This window comes from Cinclus cinclus, chromosome Z (assembly GCF_963662255.1).
Source record: "Cinclus cinclus chromosome Z, bCinCin1.1, whole genome shotgun sequence".
Lineage (NCBI taxonomy): Eukaryota > Metazoa > Chordata > Aves > Passeriformes > Cinclidae > Cinclus > Cinclus cinclus.
In genome coordinates, this window is record NC_085084.1 from 13,000,679 (window position 1) to 13,020,289 (window position 19,611).

A 19,611-nucleotide genomic window follows, 5' to 3' on the forward strand; every position below is an offset into this window, starting at 1 on the left:
CTGACCCCCAGCTGCTGAAACTGACAGAGAACCCAAAACAACTGTGGCAAGTCTGACAAGTACCTGTTCATTACCAGGACCGAGTCTGTCAGGAAAAATTAACTATCATGGGATTCAACATGGCCGTGAATAGAGTATGTTAAAATTTTAGTGTTCTTATTACAGACCTTGGTTGAGAAATGACAGACTCAGAGCTGCAAATTTTTATTTAATTTTTTTTCCTCGTTCCCCCCTTCAGCAGGAAAAATTCAGAGCAGTATGTCAGGTGAATGAAGCTTACAGACAGCAGTGGTATAGCAACTTTGCCTAGAAAGTCAGCACTTCGATCGCGGTCTTCGTCGTAAACTGTCACTTCAAGCACTGAGTGGATGTCCTTTATATTGCTACAAAGAGAGAAGTACACACAGAAGAAAGAAGTCACATACACCAGCGGGTACCAAGGACAAAACTGTAAAAGGTTAGCACAGATACCGGTCTATTTTTCCAAGCTGTGGAGGAGAACTAAGCTTAAGTAAATGAGACGTCTCTGCATATAACCAAAATGCTTTCTAAGTGTTGTGATGATTACTCTCTCTTTCTCTGCAAGGCTTTTTATAACCAAAATACTTTCTAAGGGCTGCACTTATCAGTCGTTTTCTCTCTGCAAGGCTTTTCCAGTGGAAGTTTTCTGAAGGATGTTGCTTTAAATCTCCTACCTGGGGTTTGCACTGCATGACCTGCGAGGAGCAGCACTGGGGGATTTACAGCGACCAGCAGAAGGACAGAGAGTTTTTAAAAGCTACTCTTAAACACTTGTATCCTCGTGGCAATTCTTATTGCAAATACAGTGAAACCTGTAGGTTTGTAAATGGAAATAATTATAGGCTACAAGAGAATATCCTTACACTAAGAACAAGGATTTCTTTGTTTCTGAAATCCTAGTTTAATTACAAAAAAATAAAGAACAAACAATAAGGAACAATGCATCTCTCAGGTACAACTGAGGAAAAAAGACTGCAAGCTATTAAACACCCTGTTGCCATGCACAGGAAATATCACTGTACATTGTAAGCTTTCAGGTGAAAAATTCATATTCCTTATTTGAATTAAAAAAGTATTTGAGAAAACTCATGTTTGATTGAATGGTTGATCCGGGGTTGATCCAGGAAACACAAATTCAAGAAAAAGCAGTTCAGCTTCAGTAAAATATACTCCTCCAGGTGAGGGATTGCTAGCCCAAAAATTAATGAAGAAATCTGATGATAAATGCAAATGTATATAGAAGGAAGGTCTTGAAAGCCTTTAGAGGTTTTTCTATTCAATTTCTGATTAGTCTTTTGTCCTCTACAAATCCAGGCAATTCCTTGTGCAGAGAACCCTGTCAAGAAGTAGAGGATAACTAGTTATTTGCTCTATTGGTAAATAATTAAAAATATATTAATGAACAATTTAGCATGGTTTTGCAGATACAGAAATGAGAACTACTATAATAAGCTGTTGAAAAGTACAACTACTGTGAGATTTTTTTTCTTTTGTTCTGGATTCATTTCTGAAAGCTCAGTGAAGGTCAAGAAAACCTGTGGATGCTATATTTATGAATGACAAATCTAGAGGGAAAAACAAAAACTAAAATCATGCTGAGTTTTGAGATTAAGGGCAAAATATAGCATTTTCATGTACGATAAAGTGAAGTACGTGTACACAAGACTAAAGCTTCTACTGTTTTTGCAGAGGATTGTAACAGATTTCAGCAGCATTTAGACCTGCAATGATCATTTTTTTCTACTCATTGGGGTCACATTACAGTCAGATGGAGAGAAGGGGGACAAAAAAGGCAATTGAGCAAGGCAAACAACAAGGGCATTTTGTCTGTGAAAGATCTTTTTTCAATTTTGTCAAAGCCTTTAACTGTTTTCAAAATAATACAAGGATAAAAGAACCAATCACATCACTTCCCAATAAATTGTTTTAGACTGCATTTTACTCAACAGCTGGATTGTCCTAGTATGATACTAGATGGTATTGTGAGAAGTGCAGCTGGTAAATGGAAACAAAAATTGGAAAGTAATTAATCATAATTCAGAGAAATATAAATGCATCTAGAATTTCTAACTTTATGTAGCTACCTAATGTTTTTTACCATTAACAACCACATTTTAGTGAAGGTTGTATTCACAGTATCCTTTTTTCCCCCACTCAAAACTTCAGAGGCAAATCCATCACATTGGATCTGGCCCTTGAAACTGTTGCTGAACCTAACAGAAATGTGGTGTGCACAGCATTACTCATACCTGGTTTCCAAGAAACAGACCTGGCATTTTTACATTTAAAATGATAACACTTCTGAATTTTTTTTTCATGTTTTTAATCCACAAAATGTATTTGGATGTTTAGTTAAGAAAATCAGTATGTCATCACTATTCTTCTTTAGAAATACCAGTATTTTTGATCCCTATCCAATAGCCTCACCTCCAAAAAACTACCCAAAACCCACTGCCCATCTATTACCCCCACTTAAATCCAAACACCTACAATGTGAAGATTTTGTTCCATTCTGGATTGAGGTTCCTGTAGACAGTATGTGTCAGCAGTCTGTCATTGTTCAATTCAACTACACAAAATGGGTCACTTTTACCTGTAAGAGAAAATTTGGAACAAATTTTATGAACAAAGAAAATACATGATGAGCAAGTTTTAAACAAAAACAAGTCTGGGGGGTGTTTCTCATTTTCTGAACTTCACTGCAATGGTCTGCACTATATTCAAGATATTCATAACATACTACTCGCGTCCATAATCTATTAACAATCTTTGCTAAAAGAACCATTCTTTTGCCTTAAAAAAAAAAAAAAAGAAGGCGGGGGAGGGGGCAAAAAAATCATCATACAGCCTTTTCTGATGAAACACAGCATGTTCCTAAAAGTTGGCAAGCACCCTTGTGAGACAGCTAAGAGAACTTTACTTCAATGGTACTGATTCTCCACTGACTTTAAAGATAACATAATGAGAGTATTTTGAAAAGAAGGGAATGTATTATTCTGTATTATTTGTAACAACATAGCACCTATGAAAATTATCCAAAGACTATTATGCTGTATTATGTTTCATGCTGTACAAATCCTCTCCCCAAAATCAAAAAGACAGCCTCATATAAAAGCCTAACACAAGTAGGCATGTACAATTAAAGAATGAGATGGTATGGGTTGGAATGATGGGCTGTAGTCTCAGCACAGCAGAAAGGCAAACATGGTTGATATTTTATTATACTTTAAAGCACAGAAAAGTAGTTTTGGATATATTTACAAAGAGGTCCCTCAGCATGAAAGTCACCAAAGGAGAAAGTATGAAGTTGCTGCTTTGAAAATGCATTATGTAGATAATTGAAGCAGGATAATGGAAATGGATATGGAGGTCTATTTGTTTCCTTTAAAGTAATGGGCAAAGCAAGTGTGTGTCTGTGTCTGTGTGTGTATCTGTGTCTGTGTGTGTGTGTGTCTGTGTGTGCGTGTGTGTCTGCGTGTGTGTGTGTGTGTGTGTGTCTGTGTCTGTGTGTGTGTGTGCGTGTGTCTGTGTGTGTGTGTCTGTGTGTGTGTGTATGTGTGTCTGTGTGTCTGTGTGTCTGTGTCTGTGTGTGTGTCTGTGTGTGTATGTCTGTCTGTGTCTGTCTGTGTCTGTGTGTGTGTGTCTCTTTCTGTCTGTGTGTGTCTGTGTGTGTGTCTCTTTCTGTCTGTGTATGTGTGTGTCTGTGTGTGTGTGTATGTGTGTCTGTGTGTCTGTGTGTTTGTGTCTGTGTGTGTGTCTGTGTGTGTATGTCTGTCTGTGTCTGTCTGTGTCTGTGTGTGTGTGTCTCTTTCTGTCTGTGTGTGTCTGTGTGTGTGTCTCTTTCTGTCTGTGTATGTGTGTGTCTGTGTATCTGTCTGTGTGTGTCTGTGTGTGTGTCTGTGTGGGTGTGTGTGTGTGTCTGTGTCCTTGAATATGAAATGGGCAGCTTACTGCAGGCAACCAGTGCTTAGATACTAAGGAAAGTGTAAGAAAAATGATCAGAGCTGCAAGTTGTTGGGTAGAACATTAAATTGACACTAACACTTATAAGGTTTATTTTGGAAAGGTGTCGTGGTTTAAGTCCACCAGGAAGTTAAGCTGCTCCCCTCTTCCCAAACCCCTCTTTCACGTGAGAGAAAGTTAAGGCAGGAATTATGGATTGAGGTAACAACTTACTGGAAAAGGCAATGAGATAAGAAAACAAAGAGTAACAGTGTATAAGAGACAGTGAATACTTGCAAAATGCTCACTGAGTCTAACACACCAACTCCACAGATGGTGCCATGCCACCACTCCCTCCGCCACCAGCCTGAGACAATGAAAGACAATGGCACACAAATTTTCCACACCTGCACTTTGTCTCTCCAAGACCAAGACAGTGAAAAAAAGCCAGAGTGTTAGATAAATCCTCCAGTCAGAACCAGCACCAACCTACCACTCTACTCACCACTCACTCCCCAGAAAGGGAGAAAATGGCTGCTGACCTCTGTCTTCCACCACCAGAAGCCATGACCTCTTTATCTTGGAAGTGAGACTCCCTGACTTCCACACACCAGTGGAATAATTTGAGTGTATACAATAACAGCCTAGACAGGCCCACATGGGCCCAGACTCTGCCCTCACACATCCTTGACCTGAACTAGGACAAAAGGATAAGAAGAAATGCAGATACCTGAATCTGATGCTTAAGAACAGCTTGGCTATCTGAAAAAGTAGTGCTCCAAAGCAGGAGAAAGCAAAAAGCGGTGGGATTGGTGTCTTCAGCATTTCCTGAAATTTCCTAGAAAGCTAAGGACGGGTAGCGAGGCAGACCTAAGGAACAGCTATGATGGAAAGAACACTAATGAAAACATGAGGGGCATGGTGGGAAGACCTCTTTTGATATTATTTAACTCATACTTCAAATTATGTCAGTAATGACAACTGCTATTAATGCTGTCCAAAACAGAGACATGCTATCCTGCTTTTATACTTTTATTTTCTCCAGTAACTGAAGGGAGTAACCTTTGCCTTTGGCAGAGTACAAGTGTACACATTATTTTCATGTAAGTAGAAAGCTGAACAACAAATTGCTGCTTCCTGGACCCAGGGGAACTTTGTCTGATGTAAATGAACAATTGAGTTGCATAGTATCTCTTGGCTAGCCCTTCTCTTCAGACTTTTTTTGGGCAGTAAACTGTTCAAAATATATTCAGTGTTGGCAATGGCCTTCCACAATTAAATCTAGCACACTAGGCAATTGTGTTTCTCAACAACCTCAGTAACTCTGTATTATTTTTTCATGCATTATTAGAAATCATAAACTAAGTAGCTACAGTAGCTACTTTAGTGGGGCTACATTAATGATATTAAGGAATATAATTTGTTTCATACCTTATACAAATGACAATGAAATCAATACTTAAACAAAGGTGTCCAGGGACCACATCTCCCAAACTGCGATATTGATTTTGACTACACCAAGGGTTGAAGTGCATATTATTAACTTTAATGATAAAGAATAATTGTTTTAAACACATTGTGAATTAAAGTTAATTGATGTTTACCTTCTCTAGAAAACCATATACTGCTGAATGTTTCCTATTATCTTGAAAAATGATACAAGTCATTAGTCAGTAGAAGTGGATATACCACACATCTCAAGGTTCTTCTATTTCATAAGGCTAGAAGGTGATGGGAAATCTAAAACATTTATATTATCCGAGTTCTTTAGGTCTCAGTATTTGAAAAAGAAACACCCAGAAGATAGTTCAAATAACAAAGCAGCACTGACACAGCATGTGGACTACTGCATCTCATTTTTAAAGCATTATCAATCATATTTGCATATGGTGGCACAATGTGAGTTGGGCTTATTAAACATATACAGACAAAATAAATTACATTGCAGAATATACAGGCCGTCTTCTATAAACAAAGAGAGGGTATTTACTACATTTATTTATTTTCTGTGCCTCTTGGCATGCACTTTTTCAATGACTCTTCTTACAGATTTACATGACTATCAATCAATAATATGTAACATTAATGACAGACCTCCTCAATCAAACCAAAGACAAATGGTTTTCAGAAATGAAAAAAAAATCCCTCACAGTCAATATTTCACACCTTCTTCCTCCTATCATTTGAAAATACTACAAGAACAAATTTGAACGAGGCAATGTCATGACATGGTTCAAGGGAAGGTTCGAATACCATGGCTGACAAAGAGAAGTTTCACAGCTTTGAACATGTCTGCTAAGGAATGTTGGTTTTATCATATTTACTTGGCTACAAAGTTCCCAAGAGCACCTTTGCCATTGCCTATGGGCACCTCTTTCACATGCTGAAACACAACCAAGCTGGGCCTCTGAAAGGCAACACTCATTGCTGACATGTTCAACATAAGGTATGTGCAAAATGCAAACATTATTAAGATACTAACCCAAATAAGTGAATGTGATCCAGAAAGTCAAAGACAGAACAATGCACGAGGGCTTGGTGAAACTCATATCTATCTGTCATCTTTCAAGTTTTCATTATTAGAAAGAGTAACTGCAATCTTAATTCTTGCCAACAGCCTTGGCAACCTGCTGCATTTCAAGATTGCTCAAAATAATGGGATCATTCCCAATGAAAGTCTTAAGAGTGCACTAAAATAGTAAAAAATGTCCTTAGGTCTCCTTGGTTTCTAGAACCCTAAAGATCCAAGAATATTATATTATTTAAAACTAGTACCTTAAGTACAATATCCTCTAACAAAGGCAGCCTCAGACAACTCCTGTCAGTTGTGATTAGCTATTTCAAACAGGAAATTCAGAAATGGTTTTCCTCATTACTTTAGAGAAGAACCACACATGTTCAAAAGAGTATGTACTGTCCATCTAGCCTTTCTAAAAGTACCTTTAAAACCCTCTGATTAGTCTTGTGCTGCCTATGCTCAGTTATATCATTCCATATTATATTGTCATGACAAGGCCCTTCAGTATAAACTAAACCACAACTATTGTGCAGAACTGTGTAAAACCTGTCATACATTAAGAAATTCTCTGAAACCCTCTGTATCTGAGGATCCTCCAAATAGCAAACCCTACTCTGTGCTTTCTTTAGGCCTCTAGCTACTGTTCTAGTGACTTCAGAGAGATTGAGCCATTGATCAGACAGACACCCATCACAAACTCCTCAATACAATCCTAATCATGTGGTCAGTACTGTACAAGAATAAGATGACCACCACCTGTTAGGGCACATATTAAAAGCATGCTCCCAGAAGCACCAACACCAACACAAAAAATTTTGAGTATCCCATAACCACAGTGGGGCTTACTGCTATCACACCTTATCACTGATTGCAGGAATTAATGATAAAAGTAGGTAGAGGAAAAACAAAGTATACCTTTGAAATCAAACCTGCAGAAAACCTCAGTACAAAGTCAAACAAATATATCTACTCTTTTGCTGTAATGTCTCATGCTTTTTGGTCTCTACTTGTACAGTCCTAAGGGATCCTGAAATTGTAGAAACAAATTGCTAATTTACTTAATATGCAAAATTGGAAGGAAAAGCAGCTTCTCTTTTGATAGATCTCCCTCACCCCTTTTTCCTCTTTAACCATTACAGAAATAGACTGAGAATCAACTCTCAGCGTTTTACTTCTTAATGCATGCCCCAACTGAAAAAACTCAAAAGAGCTACTTATCTTTTGAATTCTATCTTTACTTTTATCTTTGAAGCTTTTGAATTTTAGGCCACATGTTGCATCTAGTTTGACAGATATCCTTGTTCATGCCATGCCATGTCTTTAGACAGTGCAAAACCAGACCACAAATTCAGATTACTTTACTTAGCTCTGTGAACAATATTTTATTTCAGTCAGCACTGTGTCCCTCACATTGCACATCACGTTAATTTAAATTAGTCTTCTACTTGTCACCTTATTTCTCAGAACTACCATATGTTCCTGCATCAACTGTACACCCATAAGCTGATGTCAGCCCCAGCTCTCCAAAAGAGGTAGCATTGAGGAACTGGACATGTGTTATTTGTTGTTTCCTTCAAAACTTGAAGTACCCCAGAGCCCAGGAAGTCCTCCACAAAAAAATCAGTCAGTTGTCAGCCCAGATTAATTATCTGTTTTGGCTAGTCACCTAAACATCTTTCTCCCGCAAGAAAATATGAAATGTACGTTTTCATGATGGAAAAGAGACCTAAACAGTGATTGATTCAAGCAACCTTTAACCACTTCTCAAAGTATTTAGAAAATCAAAACAACAAAGCCTCAATCTCCACACTATTTCAGCTTCTGGATTTTCTTCTCAAGTAGCCATGGCACCACACAGCCTGTGTTTTTTTAGTGGAAAAATTTGGGAAAGGCCCTTTCCATCAGTTCAAACACCAAAGGACTTTCACCTGACTCTCTATTCTGGTACTCACAAATTAGCACCAAACATATTAGGTGGCTTGTGAACCCTTGTATCACAATGGTCATGGGCTGGTGGGCTGATCCCACACACACCACTGCAGCCCATCTTCCAGGCTGGAAGCAAGTTGCACTGTTCAGTCTAGGGGGCAGCTAGAACAACAAACCATTGGGAGTCATCTCAAATTCGACTACAGCAGTATGACTTTTGCACAAGAGATGGTAAAGATGTGTGAAGATATGTGCTGCAATTCAGATGCAAAGATCTTTTATTGTCTAATTATGTTTTACCTGAGTGTTAGAGATGTCAAACTGCAATATGATATCCTTTATATTTCTGGCCAATTTATATAGGCCTTCCTTCAATGGTCCCCAAGATGAAAATCAACCAGTATAAATTTTTTGATTCTTGGCAAACTGTTTTCCAGCAAAAATTAATTTTGGAACACAGCACTTCTTTCAGAGACTTCAATTGAATATAACTGCACTTTCACTCTCACTTCCTAGCTTTACTTGTATACAAAGCAGAATTTTCTTTGATTAAAAACTGTCAGATCTTAAATTTGAACAACTAGATTGCCATGATTTGTACAAGTTCAACAGTGATTTTTTATTATTATAAAAGTCTATTAAATACATGCATTTGTCTTCAGAAAACTGCATGTCATCTGCTTATGATCCAGTTAATATTGTAAAACGGGAGACTTGAGTAAACAAAAATTGGAAACATCTGTGTTTTATGCAGTAGGATAATTCTCTCTTTTAGAAAGGAAGAAAACACTTGTGTACAGTAATAAACATCATGCTGCTCTATTGTCAACCACAGAATTTCCAGCCTGTAGGAATGAAAATGAAAAATCACAAAAACCATCAGAAAGAAAGAAAGAAAGAAAGAAAGAAAGAAAGAAAGAAAGAAAGAAAGAAAGAAAGAAAGAAAGAAAGAAAGAAAGCCTCTTACTCTCTTACTTAAGGCTGCCATGGGCTCTTCCTAGGAATTCCTGTTGATATAATTGCTCTTCAGAGTATATGCAAGCAACAGAGTATGTGGCAGATCTACCTGTCTTCCAAGAAACTTATTGCACTTCTGAATTATTAACTCACAAGGGATAGCAGACAACACTGGGTTAGATACCCATTAGTCCTTCAGAGATACTTCACCCATGGCTATGGAAAACATGCATTGCTTCGGTATAACTCCACAAAAACAAATAATTTTGTAATTTTGCCATTTCACAGTCCATAAAGTTACAACTGATAAAAAGTCAATTTCAGCATTAACTAGACCAATTTTCATCAAATCGCTAGCCTTATTCTAAACTAAATATTATATTAATTTCTGCATTATTGACATTACATTACCAAGACGAGCTAAAAATGTTTTGGACAGTTCAAAAATTTCATAAGCAATTTCAATTCCATTTATACATTTAAAAGTCATGTTCTTAAACCATAACTTCAAGAAGTTCAGCCAACTTTAACATGGCCATAAAAGCCAAAATATTGTTTGAATATTTCATAGGCTATTATGATTCTCTCCTACCTCTGGCCATGCCTATCCATTATGGATCTAAGTCCCCACAGCAAAAAGAGGCCTTTATTTTTTAGAAGACAAGACAGCCAGTTCATGCCTCTGTGGGGCAGCGCCACTCATGCAGACACTAATGTCACTAATGTTGTTCCAAGCTCCCTGCCAGCCAGCTGCTTGCAGCAGAACAGTCAGTCTGACCTTTGGCCAGGAGGAGGAATGGCTCAATAGCATGAGAAGCTGCCTTATCTAATGGATTAAGTACAGAACCCAAGCGAAATGCCACCTTTGACAAGGACTGCTGTTTGCCTTAGCTGAGTCAGTTAACCTTTCTTAGTTTTCCATCTTTAAAATGGGAATTATAATTCTACTCTATCTGTGCTGACGCAAACATATTGCAACTGACTGAGACTGAGACCATGAATGCTTGAGGTATCTTTCAGCATAAGATGTAAGTCAGCATAATGCCACTAATAAACTCATCTCCACAGAATACTTGCAAAAAAAGAAATTAATCACAAGTTATCCTTTCATTATATGTATAATTATAAATGTTATGGTTAACAAAAGTATATTTTAATAAAATATATTTTAAAAATATCTTTTAAATCCTGTTTTTCCATTACTATGCTAGAACTGGTACTTAAAACCCAGTACCTTAACTGTACATGACATTAGACCAAAGTCTTCAGGTGACCTATATGATAGGGCCTGATGAAATATTTTATCTCTCATAGAATTCTGCCCGTCTACCGGATTTTTGTACTTTGTGAAGACAGTTCAAGTGTATATTGAAATCTGTTTGCACTAATTGACAGAGCAAATTACTTTTGGAACTGTATTTCCAAAGGGCCTCTGAATTTATTCCTTCAATTTTACACGCATGGGCTTCCATACCTTTGTGAATTTAATGTTTGTGTTCATCACTCTGACATTTCCTAGCATTTGAAGAACCATTTCAAAGACCATTTTTGCACATGTGATGTTAGAACAATTTAGCAGGACAGATTTTAGAAAAGACATTTACATTCAGTACAATCAGCCATCTTGGTGTCTTCATCCTACTTTCAACTACTGTAATCAAAATTTTAACATGGAATTTTCTTATTTTCTTATAAGAGAGGTTGAATTCCAGACATAAAACTATATATAAAAAAATAGGAAGAAAACAAATATCTGACTAATTTTCCATGTTTAGTTTCTTTTCTTTAGAGGACTAAATGCCTGAAAAGCTTTTGAAAGAAAACTTAATATCACTGAGCTCTTTCGTAAAATCTCTCTGATATATAGGGTTTTTAAATCACACTACTCAGAAAAAATGCAGACAACTGATTAATAATGAGGACAGAAATACAAATAAATTTACTTTTAATGAAGACAGAAGACACAGTAATCAAAGTGTTAAAAATTCATTTCATGCACATTTCATTTGCCTCTTAGCTGATATTTATCACGTAATTCTGTGAGAAAGTGGAGGCCTAAGATGCTCCAGATAAATGTCTCAATTAATTGTACAGAGGTAGCCCTCTTTGAGCTGAACCAGAGCTGTGAGCTCTTTATTAAAAGCACTATTCTGTAGCCTGTAACCTTGTTCCTTGACTCCTCTCTAGTTTCCAATTTAAACAAGTCCCCATGTGGCCCACTCTAAAGGGCTTTGTCTCCCTGTCATTGTTATGAGAGCCAAGGCATCCTGGAAGTGTGAAATCAGACCTCATGAGCTGAACGGTTCCCCAGGGAACACAAGACCTCGCAGAAGGTCAAAGTCATGGGCTGGACCATCTGAAAGCATCTGATCGCTGGTCTGTGACACAGCAAGAAGGGTGGGGGCAGGGGGAGAAGGGAGCCAGGGGGCTAGAACTGAACACATCTTAATTAAAGCCCAAAGACTACAAAACAAGCTAATTTCTAGTCAGGCCATCTTATGGAGCTTGAGTTCTGCTCTGCTAATGAATCTGAGTTGCTCTAACTATTATTCCTTAAAAGCACAGCACTTTTGCTGAAATCGATCAAACCTGTGGCACATTTTTTCCCACTCAGACTACTTTTTATGAATGACAAGGCAGAGATTTTGAATTTTATTTCATGACACAAGGAGAAGGAGTAATGCATCTGCCGCAGTAAAAGAGATGCAGACACTGCCTTACAAAATCAGCAGCCTTCCACAACCACCCACATACACCTGATTACACTGCAGAAGGAATAGATATATCTGACTATTTCCTAACCTTAACTATGTCACGTTGAAGGGCTTATTGCTTTACTACCTGTAATTTATATGGGTTAGGTTAGACCCATATGTATAATGTCAGAAGCCAACTGTCATGATGAGTCCATTATACTTTAGGCTTTATTGTATCACCAGAAAATCTCTTCATATCAAAGGATGTCACTGTAGGCAAAACACCTATCCTGCCAGGGCTCTACAAACAGTCAAATCCTTGAAAAAGTCTGCCAGAGATACCATGAGCAAGAAAAGATTTAGGGAAACAGGAATATAAGTTTTTCTAGCTCAGGATTTAGAGATAAAAATGCCACACACTAAATAGATAATACACTAGTAAATTGGAAGTTTTTTCTCAGATAGAGACAGAAAATGTAAACTTCATTCTCAATACCTTCCCATTCATTAGATTATGCTTTCAAAGAATTTATACTAAATAATACATTATTTCCAGAAAGTTGTATTTGCTGTGACCACAATTTCCAAAAGAACATAATTTGCATTGGTGAAATCCCTAAAATTGTGTATTGATCATGGAACTACTGTTTTTCTTGGGAAAACAAGCTCAGAGACCAAATAATTTTCCCAAAGACTCTGGTCCTAAAAGATGCCCTATTTTTCAGCTCTCCCAAAAAAACAAATGAAGCTTTCAATCACCAAGGGGGAGCCTCTCAACCCCTCAGTGGTTCTTCCTCTTGTATATCTCCTGGCAAGTGGGTTGATCAAGAAGTCTGACTGTACTTTTCTGGGGTTTTTTTAATATCCAGTTGTGGCATGTTCCAGCAGCAGAGCATTTCAAAACTGATAAAATCTACTTGCTCTCCCGCCTACAACCTAACTGAAATTTCAGCACATCCTGGCACATTATTCATTGCCTGTACATGTTAGCTGAGACCCTAACCACCATGCTTAATCACTCACTTAAAAAAAAAAAAATCTGTACTAACCTTAAGGATTTTAAACACACAATAACATTAGGTTATTGAAAGTGGAGAAAAATAACTGCCCTTGGCTATCAATAGTTCATTAGGGGCTTAACTAAAGTGACCTACTGTAGTAGCATTCTGCTGAGGGAGGCTATGATCTTTCTGAGGAAAGGAGTAGAATTCAGGGTTTCATTAAAAAGTAATTTGTACTTTTTACTCATTCATTCAACAGGAGTCTCAACTGCTCTTTATTCTCACAGAATTAGCACAGTATTACAATGCTGCTCAATGTATGGCACAAAGGAAAAATTTTACGTTTTGAAAGTGAAAAAAACATCCTTGCAATGGCAGTAGGATTGATGACTACTTAAAAGATTACAGAAATTTTTTTCCCTCTGTGCTTATGTTTAATGATGGAATATTAAGGATTTAAAAAATCTACTCAGCTCAAACTAATAAATTTTGATTTATTACTTCACAAGGAAAGATTCATGGAAGTGAAATGGTATATGTTTAGCAGACAGGACAGCAAAACACACAGAAACTATACAGTTGTTCTAGCTACTTTTCAGACTCAGGGGCAACAAAAGATAAACTCTGAAAGCACAATACAGTGAGATGAGCAAACTAGTCCTTACCTTTTACTCATAAAAGCAATTCTTAGTGGTGTAAATAACACCACTAATGACAGCACTCTCTACACCAATTACCTAGTCGATTAAAGGTGGGTCAAATTTTTACAATTTTTGCAAACAAGATTTACTAACAATCACCAAAAACCTACTTTATTTCTCACTATTACTACTCAAAGTTTAATTTTAAATGAATGACCTGTACATAAGTACAAGTTACTAAAAATAGCTACAAAGTACAACAGCAGATAATAAAACCACTTCATCCTCTTTTCAAAATACTCTGTTACTTTTGTCTAGAGTATACAAGATTTCTGTCACATCTGGAATGTGCAGCCATCTTACAAAATACATTTGCCGTAAAAACACTTTTTCTTACTAAAAAGGGAAGATACCGAGTGTTTTTCCCCATCTTCCTGTCTGTCATCCTAAATATAATGTCTGAAAATTTTTGGTAGTTCTACAAATCTTTAATTGTATAAAATATTTTTTAAAAAAATTTGTTCAATAAACACAGATAACACGTTGATTTGGAAAAGTCAAAGACTGAATTATCCCATTTGTCCCTGAATAACTTAATCTCTCTCTCTGTTCAGACAACATTGGATTTTAAGGTCAAACCAGACAGAGGGATCTTTAGAAGCATTTCTACAACCTCACCAAAAATAGAATCTGCTATTTTGTGTGCCACAAACTGGTTGATCAGTTTCAGCAACAAAATATTTGCACTACCTTGTTTGAAATATTGGTAGTCATGTTAATTATCAAAAAACTATTTAAAATTGAGTAAGTTGGTCTATACAATTTCTGGTCCTTTAACAGAATATGTATTATAGTTTCCTTTCACTTTCTTCCAAATTTTAAAATTTTCATCAGTATTTTAAAGCAGAGGTGGCTATTTTCGGACACAGCTCATTTTGCTCCATTCAAGTCAAGCAGTATGAAGGTGATTGTACTTAGAGAAGATAACTTGTACACTTCTGGAGAAATATGGTCAGTGTGTCATTTAAAAAACAACAAACAAACTTTATCTTTATTTTGCAAAGCAACATGTCAAATTAACCATTCAACTTATAAAATAAAATGGAAAAATTTAAAAAATTTCTTATTTCCCTTATCTTATAAAGACAAGCAGTAGCTGCAGCAAAGTGCATTCAGTTGAAATGTCTGAAATTGACAGCAGCCTTGATAATCTGACAAATATCAGGTGGTTCTTTTGACAACAACTTTAAAGTAGTATCTAAGTCTTGAACCTTTTATTTGCCTTGTCCCTTGGAATTTATTGTTGATAATTTAGTATAATTTAATCTATAATATAAAAGAAGTTCCTTCTATGAAATTTTTATAGGATGTCTGATGGAGAAAAATGTGTATTTCACCCTTATCATAAATAACCTACACAGGGCTCTGCTAGCACTAGAATGACTTGCTGCCTTTCTTACAAAACTTCCATTTGCGTTTAGATTTTTTCATTAATGAGCAGAAGGTGAAAGTGCACAAACAGAACATGACCTGTAGATGAGCTTTTGTTTTAAACATTTTTTCCCCAGTTCTAAAAACACCAAATCTTGCTATGGTATTCAGTGTCACAGAAGCTAAATGAATCCTTGCCTGTGACATCAGCTGCCATCAATGCTTCTGCCCTGATGACCTTCACCTGAAGAAATCCCACATCGCTGATGTTATGGAACATCATCATTGGACTCTAAAAAATAATAATGAGAAAAATAATTCTGGATTGCAAAAGAGACAAACCAAAATCGATATTAATACTCTCCTCCCTAGCCCTGATATAAGTTACTGTAATTCTGCCTACATACTCAGACTTTAAAATATTATTTGCTGAAGAATGTGCAGTTGTTTGCACTCCTTCCCGTATTTTGCTACTCTAACTTATCAATGAAAATTACAAAGAAAAAGTTAAAATCTGATTGATTAAATGTAGCACTAATTCTAGTGAATTAATCCCCTAGTACTGTAGGAATAACAGTACTGCAAAATTTGAAATTATAGTAGTATATTAAGAAATTAAGAAAAAAATGAAGCAACTCCTCTCCCTGAATTATTTCTCAAGATCTGTGTTCACATTTTTCCTCTGACGGCTCAAATATTGTCTTGAGCAGTGACCTAGTGCAGTATAGATTTATGTAGTTGACTATTACATGCAAGCTTACATATACCATATACACCTATATAAGATCGTGAATAACATCAGCAAAACCAGTCAAAAGAGGATAACGACTACTTAATAGCTTTCATAATAACCACATGCAGAAAGGATAAAAAATAATTAAAATATGTTTCAAATTCCATGGTAGAAAGTTCATACAATAAATAATTATATATATTTTTAACATAAATTTCTTCAATATCTACATGTATTAAGAAGAGGAAGAAAAAGAGTACACTGCACTAACACTTGCATTTATTCATCCAACATAGGTTTAGAAAGCTTATTAAAAACCATGTTTCACTGCTGTTCTTTTTTCAAGCAACTATAACTAACAAACTGGGAGTATTGCACTAATTAGGTTCGACATGCTATAATTCTCAAACTTTAGCTTTTGGTATTATTTAAAATTTACAGAGTTTTAAATGATAAAATATTGAATGCAACTTCAAATCCGGAATCAATTAATAACTAGCCTGGCTTTATTGTTCAGTTGTTAGATTACCTAGGGGAGGAAATCCGAAATTAAAAACTAAAATTAGATTTGCAAATCTATACATGTAGTCACATTTTTAGTTGGTTTTGCAAATTTTGTTCATAAATACCAGCCCATACCTTTATTTTGAAATATTTTAAAATCTGGAATAATGTATTTAAAGCCTATAGTCTTTTCTAAAATTGTAATATGGTGAAACTTTTTCTACTGCCTATGACAATGTCCAGATTTCTACAAAAAGCAAGCATCATAAAAACATCAACAATTCCTTAATTTGTTATAAAAGCAAAATTTAAATTTACTTTTACAGAAAACGAGAATAAATTACATCTCTGAATCTAAAAACACAGATGCTGCTTAAATGAAATATTAAATGTCAGCTTGCAAAAACAGAATGCACAGAAAATCTATCCATTAAGATGTTAGACATACAATACACATCCTTGTCTTTCTCTTAATAAGACAATTCTAACAGTTAAATCACACTGATACTAATTTCACAATCTCCAGCTGACCATTTACTGTTTACAGGGAAGATTTGACGGTGCTACATGGAACATAAAAATCCAATTAAGTGTAGTAGCCCGTGTGTTACATACACGCATCATGTTACAATGGGGTAAGAGTGAATAAATTTTTACCAATTTTAGTAAGATAATAATCATAAATATGACTTCTAAATACTGATGGTCAACTTTAATCAGCACACTCAACCTCTTGTTTATGTGCTTACAAGCTGAGGGTAGTAGAGACAGTATTACAGATAGCACTTGTATAATTCAAAAGCATGTTGGCACCCCTTATTTATTATGGTGATGATCAGGGTTTGGAAGCTTCTTAAAAGAACTGGTACCAGAACAGGGACAATTCTGCTGTAATACATATTATGAAAATTACAGAACTTACAAAAATGTTTCCACATTCTAACCATGTTTCCCAACAACCAGAACACCAAGCTGTAGAAATGAAACAAAGCAAAAACCAAAGCAAGACAAGTGACAGCACCCACTTCCTGTGATGCCATACAGTCCCCTCTTTCCACATTTCATCCTGGTTAGCTCATGCTTCAAAGGGCGCCAGTGCTGTGTTTTGCTTTGCCACCTTGTTAGAATCCCACAGCATTTTGGAACTTTTATTTCCAGGAAGTAGCTGGTTAAATTAATGTACTGTACATACTGACTGGGGAGACTGACAAAAATGAATACAATGCCACAACAGAGACTCCTGGAGAAGCAAATTACTTTAACACATTACTTCAAGTACATAACTTTAAGTAATGAATTATCAGATGTTATTCTGCCTTCTTATTTATGATTATTGCTGAAGATATCAAAAACCCACATAGTGTCTGAAGCCTAGTATTTCCATAGCAGAGGAATCTGTGATTTGCTGGGAATCTTTTCAGCCCTCAATAGATGGGAAAAGATTGAAATGCTCTGGAGATGAGTCTTCTTTATTTTTTTAATGAAAGGCTGTATAATATATTTTCTGTATGGCTGCAGCAGCTGTCAGGAAGAGCATCTCAGTTCAGCTCTATTATGGGAGAAGCAATACCCCATCCTATGGCATTGAGATACACTGAGGGGCTAGTACTGATTGACAGCTTGTCACCATGACGTCTTATTCCATCTCTGTTATGGAGAAAATTAATGTCACACCACCAGCCTTATGACTCGCTGTCATCTTAGAACTGCTCACCTTTTATCAATGCTCTAAATAACATTTCAAGCCCATCGTCTCACAGTGGACAATCTGGTCAAGGGACATTAAATCGGATGACTGTGAAATGTCATAATAAAAATGGAACGCTAACAACTTCTCTAAACTAGCTCCTCTGGTTTTTAAACTGTGACAAGGGGGACCATGAGTTCAGCACACCAGTTCTGAAAAGGTCATACAATCTCCCTTGGTCTGTACCCATTAATGTGCCCCCCTCCTCACCCCAAAAGGAATTAATCTTTTCAGACAATTGTGGTAAAATAATGGTTCAAACAGTAATGCCTGTTTAATTTGTAAGGCTCTGATGTTCAGCTACAAATGGTTAAGTGACAGTAATAGAGTCATTTTCTAAGGCTATTTGATCTGAAGGCAAGGTCAGCTCATTAACTGTTTTTGGCAGTAGAAAGCGTGCAAAATACATTTCTCAAATGGAATCTAGATTTTTTTTTTAAGAGGAAATAAACCCAAAAATACAGCCACTCAACAGGGAACTCTACATCTTGTTAATTGTATGTGTTGTCTTTGTATTAGTTCTGAAGTGCAAATACGAATACCAAAGTCAAATTCAACATCGCTGAAAATAAACTATTTGAATTAAGTTAATCCTCGTCATTTCTTCCTTCTGCTGGTAATTTTAATAAAAACAGTAGAATTCATCAAAAAAGTATGTAAATGCCACAATTTTAAGAAACATGTAATGAGAAATTAATACCTCTACTATATTAATATCTTCCTAAAACGTGAATGTTTTCAAATGCCTACACCGATGTAAATATGTGAACAGACACATATCCTTGTATTTGCAAGAAAGAGGAATAAACCAGATCAATCTTATGCCACATAATTATGCTTTACACTGGGGACAAAAAATTGAGGATTTAGGAAAAATGAGTTGTAACATGTTTCTGTACTGCTACTGAAATGATCAAAACCATCAGTATCACTTGTCTGCCATATCATCACACAGAGTAAGCCACAGAAATACATTACTGTTGCTGTTGGTAGCAGGAACTATGGCACCTCAAAAACATATCCATCAAAAAAATTATTCTCCTTATAGACATCTATTTTGACAACCGCAGACTGTCTTGGTGGATTCCAAAATGTGCATTAACTGTCTTAATTGTAATCATTTTTCAGAGATGGTAGATGAAACCTTAACCTTCAGTTAGTTTTGGAATATTATATTTAGCCTCACTAAGTCACCTCTATTAAGTTGTGTTTATGATAACACTACTGGTGTATGAGTTGTACAAGCATTAGCAGACAGCTGATTCAGTGGAGATAGACAGAATAAATTTGCTGAAGCACACATCCTGCTAATCTGCTTGAAGAATATTGTACAGCATTAGTAGTAGGACTTCATGTTATCTGCAAAGCCTGATAAGGTACATCTTTATTAAATTCAGTTATTGAAAGGATGTCCGTCACGTAATAGGAATATTTTAAAATCTTAAAAATAAATTAAGCAGCCTCTTTGATAGTCAGAGCTTGGTTTAATGG

General features: G+C 36.1%; 1 protein-coding gene across 1 annotated transcript in view; it reads right to left on the bottom strand.

The window, feature by feature from the left end:
• Positions 1–19,611, bottom strand: part of MCTP1 (multiple C2 and transmembrane domain containing 1) — a 221,717-nt gene that overhangs the window by 96,000 nt on the left and 106,106 nt on the right. Inside the window, exons 10-12 of the mRNA XM_062512666.1 lie at positions 15,335–15,428; positions 2,512–2,614; positions 281–383 (exon numbers count right to left, since the gene is read on the bottom strand). Of these exons, the coding sequence (XP_062368650.1) occupies positions 281–383; positions 2,512–2,614; positions 15,335–15,428 (300 nt within the window). The remainder of the gene's footprint in view (positions 1–280; positions 384–2,511; positions 2,615–15,334; positions 15,429–19,611) is intronic.